Below are 20,345 nucleotides of genomic sequence, written 5' to 3' on the forward strand. Positions count from 1 at the left end.
GAGTTGTGTGTTTTTGTTTCTCTTCAGTTTCCCTGGGTCTTGTGCGACTACACCTCTACTGTTCTGGATCTGGAGGACCCTGCAGTGTTCAGGGATTTATCCAAACCCATCGGTGTGGTCAACCCACGTCATGCACAGAATGTCAGAGAGAAGTAAGTGGGTCTTGAAGCAGTTCCTGTGTTACCACCTGAATCGATAATATAAATAATTTGTTGACATATTTTTCTTTATTCTTTAGATATGAGAGCTTTGAGGACCCAACGGGCACCATTGACAAATTCCACTATGGCACACACTACTCTAATGCAGCAGGAGTCATGCACTACATGATCCGCATGGAGCCATTCACCACCCTGCATATCCAGCTACAGAGTGGAAAGTGGGTGGGAGTGCTGACTAGTTCAGGAGTTTCTTGAGTTTCCTGGTATCTTGTTTTCTCACACAGGTCTTTGTTGCCACTGTTTAGGTTTGACTGCTCTGACAGACAGTTCCACTCGGTGGCAGCAGCCTGGCAGGCTCGCATGGAGAGTCCAGCTGATGTCAAAGAGCTCATCCCAGAGTTCTTTTACTTCCCAGAATTCCTGCAGAATATGAACGGTAAAGAGTGCCCATATATATATATTTTGTCAAATAAATGCTTAAAGATGAAAAATATTAACTCATAGCTGCTCCATGACTGTTATAGGCTTCGACCTAGGCCAGTTACAGATATCTCAGGAGCCTGTGACAGATGTTGTGCTGCCTCGCTGGGCGACATCAAGGGAAGACTTTATCAGAAAACACAAGAAAGCCCTGGTGAGTCTACACAAACATCCTGTGTCTCTAAAACTTACTCATGCATTTTCTTGTGAGAATATTTTGTTAAGGAAACTGCTAAAGAACGTAATTTCTTTTATCTTAAACTGTAGGAGTCTGAGTACGTGTCCAATCACCTCCATGAGTGGATTGACCTGATCTTTGGTTATAAGCAGAGAGGCGAAGAGGCAGTGAATGCCCTCAATGTCTTCTACTACTGTACTTATGAGGGTAAGGCTAGAATAAAGAACAGGAAAAAAAGAGGAAACTTCACTCAGCATTAATTGTTATTCTGTTTTCTTGGTTGTGGCTCTTTCTTACAGTTTTCTTGACCTCTGTGCAGGTGCAGTAGATCTGGATGCAATAGCCAATGAGAATGAGCGCAAGGCCTTGGAGGGCATCATCAGCAACTTTGGACAGACACCTTGTCAGCTCCTTAAGGTACACTCAAAATATTTCACAGCTTTTTTCAAGATAAATAATAATCTGACTTTTTGTTTAAAAAAAAAAGCAGCAGTGTTATAACACATTTGTGTCCAATCAGGAGCCTCATCCGCCTCGCATGTCAGCTGAGAACGCATCAAGGCGGCAGGCCCGTCTGGACACTCTCCCCCTGAATATCTTTGAACATATCCAAAAACTCCGGCCATTTAAGGAGGTACGGCCTAAAATCTTTTTAAACTCATTCCTCAACTCAAATAATGAATATTAAGTCATGTTTGTGTATGAGTATGTGTTTATTCATGTGTGCCTCAGGTGGTAAGTGATGGCTTTCCTGTGGTCCAAGCTGTGGTACCAAAGACACAGACCCGCTCCATCACCCAGGGCTCAGATATACTGGTAAGGACCAAATTCATAACTAAACCCAGGCAGTAGCAACAGTAAGACATTTGTGTTAGATAGTAGAGAAAAGGCTGGTGTAACTTTTGCATTAAGATGATTTTTCCTCTGTAGGTGACCGTCAGTTCCAACGGGTTGATAGGGACACACAACTGGCTGCCGTACGACAAAAACATCGCCAACTACTTCACCTTCTCTAAAGACCCCACGATGAATAATCCTAAGTGAGTGCCTTAACAAATAATACACCCATGGGAACTCCATTTTCTAGGGAGAAAAGTGTTCGTAAATTACACGTAATAATGTCCTGATAAGGGCCCAATTGCAGGACTCTAGAGGCAGGTGTGGCAAGCAGTAAAAGAGCTCTATTTAAAAGCTGATGGCAGAAGAAATCACACTACCCTGCTATTTTTTTCTTTTCTGAGAAGATCCTCTGAAGTACAGGATCCTTATCTGACTCTACAGAAACGGTGACAAGATTACTTTGGGTACTTTGTGCTTAAATTTAAATGTTTTGCACTCATTGCAGCATTTCCCAGGATAAAGAAAATTCCTGATAGCTGGATGGAAGCACAACATCTGTCTGTCCTCGTCCGTGATGATTCAGAGTTCCTTTTAATTTGTTGAAATTTGCTTTACTGGATCTTATTTTCAGCTTATCGTTTCCATGGATCAGGAAGCAGGAAATAAATAACGATAAAAACCATTTGAACATTTTCTTTCACACAGGTTGTAATCTGCAGAAGTCGTGACAGTTTTATGGCACATTATAAATCGTCCACATTTAGACCACAGCTTGCTCTTGTTGTTTGTTTCGAAGTCGCTTTGATCTTTTCCAATCCCGCTTTGTGTCCCAGAACTCAGCGTTTCTTGAGCGGACCTTTCGCTCCTGGGGTCGACATCAGCGCTCAGGTGCTGGTCGTGTCTAATGATGGTCGCCTGCTGTTCAGCGGGGGACACTGGGATTGCAGTCTCCGCGTCACCCAGCTGGCGAAAGGCAAGCTGGTTGGAAGGATCTGCCGGCACGTTGGTGAGTTCTGATGGTTATCTGTCTTAAAGGAATATTTGTATTTTGCATTGTTGCGCATTTATCTGTGTTTCTGTGTGTTCTTCGAAGACGTTGTTACTTGCTTGGCTCTGGATCTCTGTGGCATCTACCTCATCTCTGGTTCAAGGGACACATCCTGTATAGTGTGGCAGGTTCTACAGCAGGTGATCATCTTTATGCTTAGCCTCACTCACATGCAGCAGTTGTAAATTGCACTAAGAAGCAGCTGTGCTCAAAATGAAGCCTTCACGCAAAGAGTCTCTCTTTTTTTTTTTTTTTGTCATTCAGGGTGGTTTCTCCAGCAGCTTGTCTCCCCGGCCAGTACAGATTCTCTGTGGGCATGACCAGGAGGTAACCTGTGTGGCCATCAGCACTGAACTGGACATGGCTGTCTCAGGATCAAAGGTCAGAGATGTAAAACGTGGACGTGTTAAAGATGAAATAAAAGTACTTATGCTACTATTTAAGAGAGAAATTTAAAGATGTTATGCCAGCGATTTTTTTTAAAAAGTATCTCATTATTAAATGATCTAGATCTGTTTCACACATGAAGTCCAGGCAACGTTCAGAAAATCAAGCCAGGCTGTGGCCCAGTGTTGATCTTTTGCACATGTAGCATACAACAGAAGATAGTATGCTTCAGATGTGTTCTCCCTTCTGGAAATACTCCGTTTTTTTGATTAGAGTGCACAGAAGGCATCCTGCCAAGCTGCCCCTCAAACTTTTATATAAATAAATAGCATCAAATCCTCAGGGGGCAAACAGAAAATTCAGGTCTGCAATTCTTAGCTCTTATTACAGGAACTTAAACTTGACTTCTTACGCCAAGAGTTGTCACCTCGCAGCATGACAAGATGACAGGTTTAAGCTTGAAGTGCTGTTGGATCTTTAATGAAGCTCTGCTTGTGCTTCCTGTGTGCCAGGATGGAACTGTGATAGTGCACACAGTCCGACGAGGCCAGTTCTTGCGAACATTGCGGCCACCTAACGAAAGCTGCATACCCGCCCAAATCTCCGGGCTACAGGTGGGAATGGAAGGCCACATTGTGGTACAGACGTCTCTGGAGGAACGCTCCAACAAGAAGGCACGTCCAGTAAACATATATTTTCTAATGCATTCGAATGTACGGCTCCTTTTTTCTTTCCGCTTATGTCACTATCCAAATGTTGCTTATTCCTGCAGGGCAAGTACTCCATTCATGTTTACTCAGTGAACGGCTGTCTGCTGTCTTCTTTCACCATGGAGGAGCAGGTGACTGCACTCCACCTGGTGTCTGAATATGTCATCCTGGGAACTATTCAAGGCAACCTCCACATTCGGGACTTATACAGGTAAAGAGATGAAGAACACGGTGCAATGTTAATTTAAAGGCTGCTAATTTATAGCATTTGCACAAAACTTCAGAGCAAAAAAATGTTTGGTTCTAACTCTTCCCTCTTTTGCAGCCTGGATGCTTTGGTGACACCCCTGGCCTTGAGGGTCACTGTGAGGAGTGTGTCTGTCACCAAAGAGTGCAGCCACATCCTAGTGGGACTAGAAGACGGGAAGTTAATTGTGGTGGGGGCTGGGAAACCAGAGGAGGTGAGAAGCAGGAGTGGTAACTGTCAGATGTGAGAGAGTGGGGGTGTGGGAAGGAGGCTCTTGTATGCTAAATATTTGCTGAAAACAAGGTTTTTCTTATGATAATCGAGCCTTTTTAGAAGTGAAGATTAACGTGCTGGCCCTCCTCCTTTCAGGTTCGCTCAGGACAATTCTCCCGTCGTCTGTGGGGCTCCACGCGCCGCATCTCTCAGGTGTCGTCAGGTGAAACCGAGTACAATCCCACAGAGAATGCTGGCAAATGAGACGAGCGACAGTCGGGAGGAACCCTGAGGACTCTGTAGGATGCATCGTCACACGCTCGCGAGACTCAACAAGGCCTCCTGTCCTTTACAAACTGTAAAGAATAGTAAACTATGCTCTCCAGCCAGCCACTTGTCTCTCTGAGAGAGCAACTATACACTGAGCACTTTCTACTCTTAAATGGTTTTATATTTTATTGCATATTTCATTGATGGTTACACTGTTTTTAATCAGCATCATTCCAAAGAGTGGCCTTGTTTTGTGTATGGAGAAGAGCTCCGTGTTTGCGGTTGTGGACTGCTGTCGAACTGTATGTGCTCTGAGTCATATTTCAGGGGACTGACTCACTCTGATCCACATTCAGCCTCAGACGCAAAGACGAGTCGTGCTGTGAACTCCCCGGGCTCCATGTTTTTCTCCTTTATTGTCGGAGACACGGCTACAATCCCTGTACTGTTGAATGTCCCAAAGCCATTCTTTGGCAATGGCAACTTCTTAAAACTCCTGAAAACTTGAAAAAAAACTACAGTAGATGTTGCTTGAGATTCCCAAATTGCAATACTGGTAATACCACAAAAGGTCAGATTTTGTAAAGAAAGACACGGGGTAACAAGGCTAGTATACTTAATGCCGTTTTATAATGTTTAGTGGTTGAAAGATCCTTATCCTAGCACCAGAAATACACCAGGATACCACATTTTATAATCTCTGCATTCCTTAAGGCTCTAGGTAATGTAAGACTGTTACAATTAAAGCAATAACTGCTTTAATGGTCAAGTATGTGAAGTATATTCGTTTTTTTAACTATGTGGAGTTTGGATGCAATGAACCTCAAATGCAGGGCCCTCTGTTGCCTTATTCATGATAGCGTTAAGGCTTTTATAAATTCTTCTGGAATGGTTTTGTTGCTACTCTGTTCACCATATGACTGTATTCCTGTTATATTTGAGCTCAAAAGTGCCTTTTTCATCTAAGGCCTTGTATAAACACTGAATCTAAAATCACTATATGTCAGATTTGTTGTCCCTGCTGATCCATTTTGAACACACTTTTCTACTCCACTGTGACTCAGACGTGGATTCGATGAACTGTTGACTGTGCTGGTATTGTAAAACCACTTATGAAGTACTGAGAACATCTGAAACATGTGTGTAGAAAGTCTGTCAGTGAGTTTTAGAGGAATTCACTTCCTGCCAGCTTTTTTTTTTTCCTTTTTCTTTTTTCTTTCTTTCTTTCTTTTTTTGTAATACTGCGGTTGGAACAAAGTCGATGTTTTGCAGTGTCATTAATGGGAGAAAGACAAAGGGAACTATCTGGGTGAAAGCAATACCCATAATATGTTGCACACATAAAATGACTAGTTGTCAGAGATTCTCTGAATAAATGCATAAGAAATGTAAAGGAAACTATATTTGAAATGAAATGTTTACTCCTCATTTCAACCTTTTTCTCCACTGTTTGATTCAATGGGTTCAGACTGTCTAAAAATCATATTTACACAGCAGTAAGATAAGGATAAATGTATAAGCTGTGCATTGCTGAGACAGTCTGTGAATAAAACACGTCTTGCAAATACTGATATCGGTTTATGACGTTTTGCTCTAACCAGGGCGAATGCATTATTTCACACAACTATGCAGTAACTCTCAGAGACTTTGAATTCATCAGTTTTAGATGTACGTCTTTGCAGTCATTGCAGTCCCGATCCTCCATCTAAAGCACTTTTGAGTCGTGCTGTATTTTACGTATTTTAATTTTGGTGTTGAAATCATTCAGATTCAAAGTGATCCGTAAGAAACGCCATGCGTGTTGCAGTTGGACTTGATCCATTTCTCTTTCCCACTGTTATTAAGTGGTGGCATTGCTCTAGTAAAAGAAACGTCCAGCTCCTTGTAACTTTAAAGACATTATTGTTTCTGTTTGCTCTCAGTGTGAGAAGTTGTATTGCTCCTTCCCGATGCTTACTTTCAATCGTCTTATTTTCAGTGAACCAACAGCCCTGTTACCTGAGGTTGATCAGATGATAGGGCTGAAAAATGAGCTCTGATTGTGCGTGTGTGTGTGTGTTTGTATATGTGTGTGTGTGTGTGTGTGAACCCCAGGAGGAAGGAAACTGATCTGCTGCCACAATGTAGCTCATCCAGCTCCTCCATAATCCCAGCCTTGCATGCATCTGTGATGTTAACCCTAAAAGAGTTGAAAAGGTCACAGCAAGCAAGAGCGCATTTACTTCAAGTGACTTTGATCTCCTGGTGGGCCGAACATCCTGTCAGCCTCCCCATAAACGCCTCTATGAGGTACAATTCAGTAGGGTTGGGAGGGGGGAGGTGGGTGGTAAAACTGACCTGTGGACCTCCAGTCAAATACAAACCACAGCGCAGTGAATAAGGGAAGTGTAGTAGGAGGGTGCAGTTGCTCTGATGTGGTCCCTCTGACAATGGAGGGAGGGATTAACACCTCGCTCCCAGTTGCTGCCAGCATCTCCGTCTGACCTCTCCAGACCTGAGGGCAGGCGGAGGGGATTGATTTCATGATATGCTGCAATTTTGGTGTTGTTCAAGATGTTCCTGCCAAGAACCGCAACAACTCTCAAATAGTCCTCGCTCAAACGACCTCAGATCCCAACCCCCGCGTCCTCCTCCTCTTCTTTTTTTTCCTCCACTGGTCCATTTCACCTTGGCCTGTGGAGAAGAACTTCATTTTCTTTCCTTTTTATAGCTTCCTTATCATTCCCAGTCATGTATAACTACAAACAAACTCTGATAAGCAGTTTGTGCTCCTACAGCCAGATAATGCAGACAAGTGAAGGGGGAAGACACTGATGAAGACTGTTTATTTTTCTGATTTATGATAAAACTTGCTTTGAAGGATGGTTACTGAATCCTAAAAAAAAAAAAACCAAACTTTTTTTCTTTAGTTCCAGTAAGATAATCTTATTGGAACCTGTTCCCCATAAAAATAAACTTTTAGGCTTGTTTTCATAGTGAGGCAGATTTGTCTGCTGTAACTACAAACTCATTTATATTATTTATTTTTAAATCAGTCTTGAAATAAACTTTATTTTTCTTCGTATTGCGTTATTTAACAATGCATGTATTTTTAAGAGCGCTTATTTGATTCACACTCTCATAGTGCCTCAATTATAAACTCATAGAAGATAAAAAAAATCTACTTGATTTTGCAGGGCAATAGTAGCTCTACGTTGTGGTGGTTTACACATTCACCTAACAAACTAAAGTTCCTTGGTTGAAGGAGACGCAGATCCCGAAGTTTGAGTCAGGCAGGGCATCCGGCGTAATTTCTTTTTTTTTTTAACTTAAACAAACATGCAGCCGAAAGTAGATTTAATAGGGTGAAAAAAGAAAAGAAAAGACGTGTTTAAAATATAGACTCAAAACTAAAAAAGAATTCCTCAGGCAGATTGAGGTTTTTGCAGTGCGGAGACTTTGTCAGTTGTTATGAATGAACGCAAAGGAGATCCCTGCTTGTCTCAAATATTTTTTTTGGCATTTTATCAGAGGAGGAACATCCTCAGTCTCCTCTTATCTCTCGGCAGGCTTTGAAGTGCAAGTAGTATTGTGTCTGAGAGATCTTTCCATTTGTTTGCCTCTGAAGTCTCCGGGCCCCCTGCGATGCGCTCTCTAGAATTTACAAGGTGTGTAATTTAGCCTGGATTGGTTTTCTAATCTTTTGAATTACTTGAGATCAAACATGTACTTCTTCTTAAGGGCGCTTGTTTGATTCGCATGCCCTCTTTTGTTTCTGATAACAACTGATCACAGCTCTTTGCGAGCATCCCTGTCGGGCCTAACGCAGTAAAACGTGATCGGTAAAGTCCTGCTTTTACGCATTTTTCACTAGGATTACTCAGCTTCAGATTTAAAAAAAAAAAAAGTATCCAACAATGCAACACATTTCATATCTGCATGTAAAGTCTTATTTTGTTGGCTAACTGACAAAAAGAGCAGACAGATAAATACAGGAGAGGCAATAATTACAATAAAATTTTGGAAAAAATTAATAAATATCAGTACAAACTATCTGAACAGTCTAGTCTATAAACTAATACCTTTATCCCATTTATTAACAAGACTGTTTATGTATTAATGTCCCATTATTGTGTTTAATACTGGAAACTTTGGGGCTGCTCTTTTTAAGCTAGTGCACTGAGCCTGTAGACACGTAACATTAGATACATAACATTGACACACCGTCGATAACAATGACGGTTACCTTTACTTTTCTCCCTTCCTGTATCGTCTGTACTTGTTACCGAGCTCCGGGATGCAGCCAATCACGAAGCCGCACTGAAACCCGAATAGATGGGAGGAGAAAAGGCTCCTGAGAACTCGCAGCAGATTCATCTGTTGCAAAGCTGCAGGAGTGTGGCAGTTGGTGCGTCCTGTGAGCTGAGACAGAAGAAACTTTGTTTTAAGGTAACATTGAGGAATGCACTGACACAGACGCATCGGGCTGCAGCGCTACGCGGAGAAGACCGAAGGATTATACACATTTTAAAACTGCTTCCTCACGCGTAAAAACCCTCATCTGGTTACTGGACTATGACCGAATTCTCCTTTCTGTGGAACCAGCGCGTTTTAGGACAAGTTGGTGTATTTAACTAGACTCGGGGAACTTGAGGTTTTGGCATTTTTCATGCCATTGTTGGAGGCTGCAGAGTGAAAACACTGTTCTGTGGACGATTTTGAGACGCCCCTGTGTGTGTCGAAGCCAAAGAGGATTTTGGAGCTGAAGACATGAAACCGTTTGTCGTATGCGCATTTCTGCTGTTAAAAGTAAGCTACAGTTTATTGCACGCTTTACCACCACATGAGCTAAAGTCAGATTTTCACTTTGACGTGTTTTATAAGGCGTTTCTTACTTATTCCACACTCGTGGCTTTACATCAGGGGTCTGTTTAAACTTGAGTAAACTTAATCCAGCTCAGTTTGCACCATTGCTCCCAAAGGAAATCTGTTTCACAACACAGAACCGTACTTCGTCAGGGCTGTCACACGACACATGTTGGTGAATATAAGCGTCAGAGGTGATAATAGAGTAAAATTAGTGCGTCTTTGAAAGGCTCTCTTGACAAAACTGGAATCGAACCGTGGTAAACATATTTCTCAGATGCACATGCTAAGACGAAGCCTACTGAAGACCTCCTTGGCACTATTTCTTCCTCTTCTTGTGTGTGTGTTTTTTTTATTTATTTATTTATTGCAATCTCATTGTTTTCCCACGAAACTTCGCATTTTAAGCCCATCACACCGGCTACAATGAACCAAACACATAAAACAGGAACAAAACCCAGGAGCACACCATTTATCAAGATTAAGCAGCCACATTAAAATAAATGGTGTATGATTTAAAGACAGATTATAGTTTCGGTGGTGTTTGATAGCATGCCATTAAGCCAGGATCAGGGTGCAAAGAAAACCTCTACCTCACAGTTGCAGACAATAATTTGACACTCATCTACCTGAAAAAGCCCATGGGGCTTGTAGTCCTGTCTAGACATGCTTTTTAAGAGTCAGAGCACTTTTGTTAGATCAAAGTGGTTAGATAAGGCTTTAGTTCTAAAAAAGATAGGTATCTCTTTATAATTATAATATCAGTAGGATTAATTTGTGGAATTTAAGATGCTTTTCATTTGGGAAAAACACAAAAGGAATCTTTTGTTTCCAAAAATAATTGTTTCATTAGTCACTATATGATTCAGTGTGGAAGTTGGGTGTTTTTCTACTACCTTAACTCTTTCTACAACACATTTTCCATTTAGTTTACTGTACGCGTTGATACATTTGTTGCTAGTGGCAGTTCCTGGTGAAAATGTGGCCTAGTCTATTACTACTGCTGGGGTCTGGATATCCGGAGCAAGGCAATTATCATCATTTTCTCCCAGTTTGTGGTGTTTGTGTGTGTGTGCATGCAAGGGGGTAGTTTAGTGTGTTCCCACCCTAATTTGAATTTCCACAGAGTAGGCAGACTTCAGGATCATTTAGTACTTTTAATTACCTCATTTACTTTGGTGAGAGTTGAAAACCGTTAGATGAATAGTTGGTGTATCTGCGCGCGCTGTCTCGTTTGATTTAGGATCACGGTTGTGGTGGAACCCTGTGTCCTTTAATTTGTCCCTCATGCTGCCTGCATACTGCACCAATAGCAGGAATGGGCACAGATGTGCTGCTCAGACAGGTTTCCCCTCTCAGCCTGGGCTGACTCTGCTGAAAGACCTCTCACTGTTGTTGCCACAGCCGGATTGTGAAATATCATGGGTCAGCATCTTCACAGGCGAAGAGCAATCTTTTCATGTTTATTTTCACACAGATTAGATTAACAGTGGAAACTCACATCCGCAGGCTTTAAAAGGGAGCTCACGTCAGAAAATGTTTCAGGCAGAGAGGCGGCTGAAATGAATTGTGTATGTGTGTTTGTGTGTGAGATCTCCGATGACTGAGTGACTCCAGCAGCCGTGGAGTTGAGAGCCCCATTGAAAGCTGTGCTCCTCGGTGGTCCGTCTGTTCTCACTGGGGAATCCCTTTAGATTGCAGCTTCTTACCTTGATGGAAAAAGCAACTGCAGCTTGGTTCCCCTCAGACTTTATATCCCCCCAGTACAACAGATAAGACCCAGAGGACTCTGAGGGAAATTAAACTTTGCTTGAAAAGTGAACATAATGACAAGGTATGACGTTGTAGCCACACAAGCTGTAGCAAGATGATTAACAAGAGCCAATAATTAAACGGAATCAAGTTATATACATGTTTAGAAAGCAAAGCGTGTCGATTTATGTGGCACGAAACTAAAAATAACAGTTTTTGCCTTCTGAGTTTACAAGCAACAAATAATTTAGAAGATGTTTTTTCTGTTATTATGTCTCCTTTCTAGACTTAAACAGGAAACTCATCATTGTCCTGTAAAAGTATAATTTACTCCTCTTAGTACTTAAAGTTCAATTTACCCTTAAGGAGTACTATTTAATTTACATTGAGTAGATATTTATTCCTGTAAGGAGTAGATGTCAGTTCCCGCTGGTTTCCAGTGTGGCATGAATGAAATCTTTCATTGTATACTGGAGACCAATGGGTTAAGCGCCAAGCATTTGCTGGCGCCTGCTCTCCGTACAGTTGGCCCCCCAGCCAAGTTTAACGAGTTACACCAACCAGACCCACACCAGGCGTTATAAAATGCTACAAATTCAAGCTCGAGGTCAACCCCCCCCCCCCCCCCCCCCACACACACACACACCAAAAAAATGCCAAAAAACAAAACAGAGCCACTGTCACTAAATATTTACCAAAGGATAGATTAAGAGGCCAAAAGGTTATTAAGCACTTCATCAGTCACATGGAGAGGGCAAACCAGGGTTACCAGGATAGCTCTGTGCTACAAGTTATTGTGGTTATGACGCCAACTCAGATATCCTGATTCCTCCCTGCTGGATCCTACCACCCCAGTCTCCTAAATGCCTCTGTTCTGGGTTGTGTGGCTGGTGTTCAGATATCATCAGGCTCCTCTGTAAGCTGTGCGGTCAAACCGGCTGTTGTTTTTGGTACGAGTCGAGCACAGTTTCAAAGCCAATTCGCCTGTATCATCAGCACGGAACATTTTGGGTTTCGCGACTGGAGTCGCACCACTGTCTCTGTGTGTGTGTGTGTGTGTGTGTGCGTGTGCGTGTGTGTGTGCGTGAGTGTGTGGTTTTTATCTGGGGGGCTTTTGTTGGAGGCTACAGGTTCACACATGTCTCCTGAGTGTCTTGGCAGACTTCAGAAACAAAGAGAGACATCATTGAGGTTGTTTAGCTGTTACTTTTTTCCTTTGCAGGAGGTTAGTTGTTAGACATCTGTTTGCTCTTGTCAGGCCCCAGGCGGAGTAGGTCAATCTCCCTTAAATATGTGTGCATGTTTAAGATGCCGTTGCATAGGGCCTGGAGAAGGGCGTGTTAGTGAAATACTGACCTTCACAGACACACCTGCGGGGCTTTGTGACTTCAAAGCGCTCCTCTTACCCAAACGGACACTCTCATGCTGAGCAGCCTTGGTTAACTGACACTCTTGCCTGGGGCCATCTCCTTTATTCCCAGTCACCGCCACAACCAGTATAGTTAATTCACACAGAGAGCGCTCATTCACACAGAATTTAGAATGAGTGGAGAGGCAGAAACTCAGATTTTTTCTTTTTTCTTTTACTTCTTTCACGCTCCTTTTCTGGTTGTTTTACTTCCCCCTTTATGTTTCATTCTTTTCAATGACCTAAAGCCATGTGATTAAATCCAGCAACTCCTGTCAGGCACCCTCGCTCCCTGCACAAGCTGTTAGGAATGTCTGATCTATTCGTCATGTCATAACTCAAGCTGGGACCTCCATTACCCACTTGCAGATAAGGATTAAGAGCACTTATGGGTGAAAACCAAGGCAGATCGAAAGATAAAAACAAGGCGGGTTTGGGGTGTGTGTGTGTGTGTGTGGGGGGGGGGGCATTTACAGTTTATCTTCTTTGCTGCTTCTTTAATCGTGCAGTCCTAAAATTTTATATCCAAAAATGGCCCAAACGTATGATTTGTTGCCTTAAAAAAAACCCAGTAGGGGTATCTTATTTTTCTTACTGTGTCACTTTTGCTGTAGGTTACTCTTGGAAATGCCTGTGCCAGCGGTAAGTTCACTGAATCAGGGGAGTGTTGCAGTCTGTGCCCTCCTGGGTTTGAAGTGAAGGTAGAATGTGGGAAAAAGGACACCACATGTGCACCGTGCCCAGAGGGTAAGCACTTATAATCTAATGTTACTACTCTGATTCAGCGTGTTTCAAGTGCCTCATCATTTTCTTCACCCAGTTTGACGCAGAGTTTGTAATCTTTCCCATAGGCAGATTTTCCTCATCTGAAGACCTTGGCTCTTGCCTTCCATGTGCTAGGTGTCCACACAGTATTCCCACTTTCTCTCCATGCTCTGCCACTCAAAACACACAGTGTGAATGTGACAAAGGCTACTTCTTTTTGAGCTCGTACAGCTCGTGCGCACCTTGCTCCAAATGCAATCGTGGTGAGGGGGTTGTACGGCAGTGTGGCTCTATGGGAGACACTGTGTGCGCCACCTGCGGCCCTGGAACCTTCTCGGAGGCGGTTCGTCCCACAGGTCCCTGTCAGCCTTGCGCTCGGTGCTCTGAAAATGAGGTGGAGATCCGGTCCTGCCTGCCCCAATCTGACACACTCTGCATGGGTGAGCTTTATCAAAGATTTAGACTCGGTAAATAAAATGCATAAAGGGACAGGGAAAGAAAAACTCCCTTTTAACAAGAATAAACCAAGAACCATGAATAATCATGGGGGAGGCTTTTATCAGCTGTAAAAGTTATTAAAATAAATTATATTAAAAATAAATTACCCAGTGGGTTGATTGGGGTCTTGATTTTATAACTGGCTGATAATTGGAAAATAAAGAATAGTGAGAGCTTTATCCTTTAAAGATCTGATGCAGGCAATAGTGCATAAAAAAGATGAAAGAGAGAGCTGAAGGGAAGGGGGAGACAAGCAGCGGAAGAGTCTCTGAAAAAATGAGGACATGTGGTCAACATCTGCATCTACGCTTCACTTTGTAACACTGTGAATTGGGAAACATGAGTTGTGAAAAAGAGCCCACTTAAGTGCTGTAGTCCAATTGATATGAGCTTGACAGGTCTTTAGGTTAACTGTCTCAAAAACCTGAAGGTCAAGCGAGGCTGCTGACCCTGACAGCAAGTCTGCTCGCTCCCAAATGGCTACACCCGCTCTCCAGGAGTTAGGTCATCTGTGCACACCGTGGGTCCATAAGTCATGACTTTTTGACCCCTCGTGGGTCAGCACAGTACGATATACTGTTTGATCCCAAAATAGGCAGACGGCAGGAGGGAGAATCAGGCTGGAAACGGGGGCAATGAAAGGTCTGAAAACCTCAGGGGAGTGGGATAGCTGAGGCTATCATTACATCTGGTCCTAATTTATGGTGTGCAAATGTGTTCTGACGTGCAAAATGTGCACATGCAATGCTCCTCACTGTGGCGCATGTCCATCTCCTAATCTTCACAGAGAAGAAGCTGCACATTCTCTCTCGCCCCGGTCAAACCGATGCTCCTCGGTGGCCCGGCGTAACGGAGGACGGGAAGACCAGTCCTGCTCCTGGAACGACTGATTTAACCACACAGGAAGAGAGCGGCAACAGCAACATTCTTGTATATGTGTCTGTTCTGGCTGCTGTGGTGCTGGGTTTGCTTATTTATGTGGCTTATAAATGGTAGGTTTTCACTGAAGAAGGGTCCTTATTTTGAAATGTGCATAAGAATCTGTACATATTCCCCCAGTGATTAAAAATAGGACCTAATGGGTAATTAACTATCATTGTTTTTACTGTGGTCTTCACAGCTGGAGGTCATGCAAACAGAAGAAGGCGCTCTCTAAGGCCCGTGCAGCAGAGTTGGGAACATCTCCAGAAGGAGAGAAGCTTCAGAGTGACAGTGGTGTATTTCTGGATTCTTACAGCCTACAGGACAACCAGCCCAGCAAAGGTATGATAGCCACAGACGCTATGAAACTAAATTAAACTGATTTCAAATCATTCAAGCTTTCTAAAAATGTTGCTAAAACATCTAGCAGCTCCCCGAGAACAGTGGATACAAAAAAAAAACAACCTTTCCACCCATCGCGGGTTTTTGTGATGTCAATATAAATAATTTCAGAGCTTTTTCCATCTTTAATATGACAAATAACCTCTGCAATTCAAATGAGAAGCAAACTGCTTAATGTGTAGTGTGTTTGTATAAGAGTGCACACCCTCATATAACTGAGGATTAACCAAAATCAACCGATTTTGTTAAACTAATCTGGTCACGGCAAAAAGGGCCACTGAGAGTTTACAAATTGTCAAATTGCTGAAAGGTATCAGTCAGGAGAAGGGTACAACAGAATCCCCAAGGTATTAAATATACCATTGAGCACAATGGAGACAGTCATCACCGAGTGGAAATAATATGGCACAACAGTGACTTTATCAAGAACTGGACACCCCTCAAAAAATGATGAAGAGATAACAAGAAAACTGGTCGGGGAGGCTGCCAAGAGGCCTGTAGAGACATTAAAGGAGCTGCAGGAAGTTCTGGCAAGATCTGGTTGTGTACTGCATGTGACAACAATCTTCATATTCTTCATATGTCTGTGCTATGTGGTAGGGTGGCAACACAGAAGCCTTTTTTTTGCAGAGAAAAATACCCAAGCCTTGCTAGTTTTCCAGAACAAAATACATCCGGTCTTCCTAAAAGCATGTGGGAAAATGACAAGACTTGGAATTACAGCAAAAAAGTCCAAAGTTATGCACATCACCAAAAGAGCACAATAGCTACGCTGAAGCATGGCAGCAGCAGCATCATGCTTCAGCTGGAATGTCATCTTTCATCACAACAATGACCCGTAGCATACATCCAGATCAACAAAAGAATTACTTCAGCAGGGGAAGATTAAAATTTTGTGCCCGACATCTATAAACACACCAGGAAATCTGTGGGCGGACGTGAAGACAGCTGTGCACAGGAGACAACGCGAGGGAGGGTGAAGACGTGTCACGCTGATAGAGTTCTACCTAAAAAGACTAGATGGTGTTTTAAAATAAGAAGTCACTGAAGCAAAGTATTAGGTTAAGGGTGTGCATATTTATGCAACCAGGTTGACAGTTTTAAAGTTTTTAAGTAACAATAACAATGCTTGACTTTAATGATGAGAAGAAGGCCAAAGGGTAATGTTTATTGTTGTTTCTCCCACGCTTTTGGAATTTTAGTTCATTCCTCGTGACCAAACACTTTCAGCTCACGCTGCTTTCTTTAAAAGCCTGAAAAGTATTTTCAGTGCCTCTAAATGAGAAGTGAGGACATTTCAGGAACCAGTCCTAACTTGGAAATACGCCGAGGAATGATTTCTTGCTGGAAAGTCGAGCGATTACAGTTTATCCACTCAGCGCATTGTGTTATTCTTTTAAATGACGTGGTGCCTCAGACAATCCAAGACATCAGTCATATGTTATTATCTCAGCTGTTGTTTTTAAACATCTGATTCTTCTCGGCGAAACCTTTCTTCCATGCCCAGGGACGTTTGCTGCTTTACCGATGAGTTTTTAAAGTTATGCATGATGCCGCCTGCCGTGTCTCTTGGAAGTTGACGTGCCGTGAAAATCCCTTTTAAATCACGTGTGTTTGGTCTAACCTCCTCTGTTTTTGAGACAACTCCATGAGCTTTGCCGCGTTTATTGGTTAGCTTGGAAACTTCCACAGGAGGAATTTCATTTTCAAGTTCATCCATTATTACTATTTTATTATAATAAAATGCAACTGTATTTTGCAGGGGTTAATTTAAGAAAAGCGATTTGATTGAATATATATGAAAGCAAGTTCAAAAAGTTATATTATAACCATAGCTCCGTTTTATATAAGCTTGTCTGCAGACTGATGTCTTGCAGACAAGCCATGTATTGCATTGTGGCTTTCAGAAACTAACACTAAAACTAAACAAAGTCTCTTTGTTTGGATGAAATCTCTGTATCACCTTTAAGTTTTCAGTGTTTTCCACAACAACTGTAAACTTCCTAATTTTGCAATAATTAACTTGGTATTTCTAAAAGGACACAATTATTCTAGCGCCCATGTTTGTGGTATTTTTTATAGCTTTTGATAATATACTGTAAGCACTGCTACTGCTTTTCGGACAGATGTGGTAACTTTGGTTGGATTTTGTTTTCACAGGTAACATGAGAGACAAGCAGGACAGCCGTCTTTACACGAACCTACCTCCACAAAGACAGGAAGAGGTGGAGCGCCTCCTGCAAGAAGGAAGCGGCCGAGGCTGGAGGCACCTTGGCGCGGCGCTGGGTTATGAGCCTGAACAGCTGGATCTGTTCGAGCGGGGAGAGGCCCCGGCCCACACACTCCTCTCTAACTGGGCCCAGAAAGAAGGCTCCACTCTGGGACTGCTGTGCTCTGCAGTGGCCCGCATCGAGAGGCCCGACATAGTAACAGCTCTTAACTGTCCCGTGCAGGGGGTGTCTGTGGTCTGACAACTTCTCGACCCTACGTGTGAAATTCAGAGACTCAGGTGAAAAACTCTGACATGATGAGAGGTACTCTGATATCACCACCTCTGCCACTGATGGGTTTTTTAATCTCTTTTTTTTTTTTTTTTTACCTTCTGAACCTTTACTCCAGTTTATGTCACCACTTGATTGTACATTGCTCTAACTGCATGACTGATTCTCCTGTTAATGTGTCCTATCAACACATAAGCAGGACGCTAACGGTATAAACTGTTGTATATCTCATCACTGCAACTGATGCTACCAGTGAGAGAACAACCTGATCATCTGGGATGACGTGGAAAGATCTCCTCTCACACAACAATAAGAGCATTTACAGTGTTGTTTATACGCGCACACTACTATGTCTTGTAAATATTTAGTTAGTGGCAGGAAGCGAAATAACATGTTTACATGTTGCATGAGTTTTATTATTCAGAGACATCATAAATTAGATCCATCCCTATGTAAAAAAACTCCAAATATATATTCACACATATGTATCCCGCCCCACGTTGTTGTACAAATGCACACAGGTTACGTCATCATGTTTTTAGTATGGCTAGCCTTTTTGTTATGACTCACAACTGAAGCAACCACTATGGTACAGCTGATTTTGGCATGTTTTTTGCCTGTCCAGTATAATGTGGCTTTTCCTAAAGGGGATCATTTGTGCGGGTTTAATGGGCATGTGGTCTGATTTCTTCAGGAGAACACCAAGGTCATATCTCTGTAATTGTCCCCATTATTGCTTGTAGTTTATATTTTTTATAAGAACACTTTTATCTTGTATGTAGATAGGAACTGCTCACTAGGTTGTTTGTTAAAAGTTATTGCCTATTCTGTTGGGTTTTTTTTTTTTTTCTGCTGCAGCCACAAAGTAGCTGTGGTCATTTACACTGAGGAAATATCAAGCACCGTCAGATTCTGCTAAACAACTTTCTTAGCGCTTTCTGTCATCATTCAAGTCATCATTTAATTGTAAACGCTTTAAATGTTAAGGGGTTGGTAAAGTCCTGGATTAAAGTGGAAATTTGTGAAGATGCAGATGGAATTTTCCATTTTAAAATGTAGAAAAAGTTCTCAACATTAATCCTTGTGTTCAGCTTGACACCTTGTTTTTGTATTTATTTTAACACCACTTCAAGTCAGAAAGTAAATAAAACCTATGAGATATCTGTGGTGGCCTAGTTGTCATTTAACAAATACCCTTACAGCCACTTTGTTAGGTATAACTGTTTAGTAAGTAAGTTTAGTGAAAAAGTATCTAATCAGCCAATTTCAGAAAATGCTGATTTGCTGGGATTTTAATCACAGAGTTCACAGAGACTGGTCTAAAAGGAGAAAATATCTAGTGAGCGACAGTTTTCTGGGCGAAAACGCCTCGTTTGATGTCAGAGGTCAGAGGAGAATGGCCAGACTGCTTTCAGCTGACAGGAAGGCAACAGTAACAAGATAACCGCTCATTACAACCAAGGTATGCAGAAGAGCATCTCTGAATCCACAACATGTTGAACCTTGCTAGAGCTGCAGAAGGCTTCTCCAGTCAGCTAGGAACAGGAAACTGAGCTCTGAAGGTAAAATGAGGTCCATTCCAGTACTCACTACCTGTAACTAATGAATTGGCAAGCAAGTCTAACTTTGATGTTTAACTTCTTTTGCTTTTTGTGGAATTACTAATCAAGTGTAGCATTATACAGACGATAAAACATCAGTCTTTATGCTGCAGATCTGCTACAATCAGCCTGGGGAACTTGCACCTTTTATTTAGTTTCTCGAGGCTAAGCGATTATTTACAAACTCGTTAAAAACAAAAAAAGAAAAAGAAGCAGAATTACAATTTAAAGTTACAATCAGAACAAATGTTAAGTTTTAAAAGGGCCTTAAACATGAAGCACAGAAATGAAGCACAGATGAAATATGTAAAAGTGATGATAAAAGAGCTCAGCTGACAAGAGATTCGACAGGCCTCATTAGTTTCACACAGTATAGTTTAATTTTCATCTTTTTGTCATCTTCCCAAAGGCCCAAACAGTTCTGGCATTGTTTATGTAATAATGATACAGTGTTTTATGACAGTCTAGTGAAAGGCAACAGTGAACAGTTGTATTTGCACCAAATGAAAAGTCTTTTTTTTAGGTTTACAGAAATAAGACATTTATTGCTAAAGAACCACAGTCCCATAAACCTACGTCTATCATCTTTAGTCAAAGTATAAAACTCATCTGATGGGTTAGAGTAACAAAGTTTGGACATGGAATAAACTACTTCTCTTCAAGGGATTTAGTGTATGAGGACGTTTCCTGTCCAAAACCCTGAGGGGAAATCATTTAAGAGGTATTTAATAATTTGAGGGCGAAACCAAAATAATCTTAAATCTTCTGGAGGAGCAGTTTTCTGTTTCTCACCGAGACACCATCTCTCATTCCTCCTCCCCTTCTGCCGTGAACTCGGATCTGTTAATGATCTCTTTGCCTACAGTCCTAAGTGGGAGCAGGCATCGTGCATGGCCTAGAGCAGCGTTACATGCCGTCACACACTCCAGAAGGGACTGCTTAACTGCGGTCTGGAGCACACGGGCATGAGGCTGCGGAATGTGCATACACTGGAAAGGGGGTGGGGTGGGGTTGGGACCCAGAAGAGAGAGGGGAAGCACAGCAGCGCCTCTTTCTACTCCTCACAGCTCTCCATATTTAGAGCACACTGAATGTATCTAATGAAGGCAGTCCATACT

General features: G+C 42.2%; 2 protein-coding genes across 6 annotated transcripts in view; both read left to right on the forward strand.

Annotated features, from left to right (window-relative positions):
• Window positions 1-6,105, forward strand: part of nbeal2 (neurobeachin-like 2) — a 32,991-nt gene extending 26,886 nt beyond the window's left edge. For all 4 annotated transcript variants that reach the window (XM_026184080.2, XM_026184081.2, XM_026184083.2 and 1 more), the window contains 16 exons: window positions 28-152; window positions 239-379; window positions 467-597; window positions 686-795; window positions 909-1,026; window positions 1,139-1,236; window positions 1,340-1,453; window positions 1,552-1,635; window positions 1,750-1,859; window positions 2,493-2,665; window positions 2,753-2,847; window positions 2,972-3,088; window positions 3,607-3,768; window positions 3,867-4,015; window positions 4,130-4,265; window positions 4,421-6,105. In XM_026184080.2, coding sequence (XP_026039865.1) covers window positions 28-152; window positions 239-379; window positions 467-597; window positions 686-795; window positions 909-1,026; window positions 1,139-1,236; window positions 1,340-1,453; window positions 1,552-1,635; window positions 1,750-1,859; window positions 2,493-2,665; window positions 2,753-2,847; window positions 2,972-3,088; window positions 3,607-3,768; window positions 3,867-4,015; window positions 4,130-4,265; window positions 4,421-4,528 — 1,971 coding nt within the window. In that variant the 3' untranslated portion in view covers window positions 4,529-6,105. The remainder of the gene's footprint in view (window positions 1-27; window positions 153-238; window positions 380-466; window positions 598-685; window positions 796-908; window positions 1,027-1,138; window positions 1,237-1,339; window positions 1,454-1,551; window positions 1,636-1,749; window positions 1,860-2,492; window positions 2,666-2,752; window positions 2,848-2,971; window positions 3,089-3,606; window positions 3,769-3,866; window positions 4,016-4,129; window positions 4,266-4,420) is intronic.
• A 2,709-nt stretch (window positions 6,106-8,814) lies between these two features.
• On the forward strand, window positions 8,815-18,789 carry nradd (neurotrophin receptor associated death domain). Of its 2 annotated transcripts, none has more exons than XM_026185685.2 (6): window positions 8,815-8,962; window positions 13,154-13,286; window positions 13,391-13,744; window positions 14,590-14,794; window positions 14,923-15,065; window positions 17,286-18,789. In XM_026185685.2, the coding sequence occupies exons 1-6, from the start codon at window positions 8,849-8,851 to the stop codon at window positions 17,594-17,596; spliced, it is 1,260 nt and encodes a 419-aa protein (XP_026041470.2). In that variant the 5' UTR covers window positions 8,815-8,848; the 3' UTR covers window positions 17,597-18,789. The 2 variants fall into 2 exon arrangements, with proteins under 2 accessions (XP_026041470.2, XP_026041471.2); XM_026185686.2 differs by having other exon boundaries at window positions 8,881-9,322.
• The last annotated feature ends 1,556 nt before the right edge of the window (window positions 18,790-20,345 follow it).

Source organism: Astatotilapia calliptera, chromosome 11, assembly GCF_964374335.1.
Source record: "Astatotilapia calliptera chromosome 11, fAstCal68.1, whole genome shotgun sequence".
NCBI classification, from domain to species: domain Eukaryota; kingdom Metazoa; phylum Chordata; class Actinopteri; order Cichliformes; family Cichlidae; genus Astatotilapia; species Astatotilapia calliptera.

Excerpts from the sequence above, each read along its gene's own strand:
- nradd (XM_026185685.2), top strand. The coding sequence starts at position 8,849 with ATGGGAGGAGAAAAGGCTCCTGAGAACTCGCAGCAGATTCATCTGTTG. Across the intron at positions 13,745-14,589 it reads ATCTGACACACTCTGCATGG|AGAAGAAGCTGCACATTCTC; the intron begins GTGAGCTTTATC and ends TAATCTTCACAG. Across the intron at positions 14,795-14,922 it reads ATTTATGTGGCTTATAAATG|CTGGAGGTCATGCAAACAGA; the intron begins GTAGGTTTTCAC and ends TGGTCTTCACAG.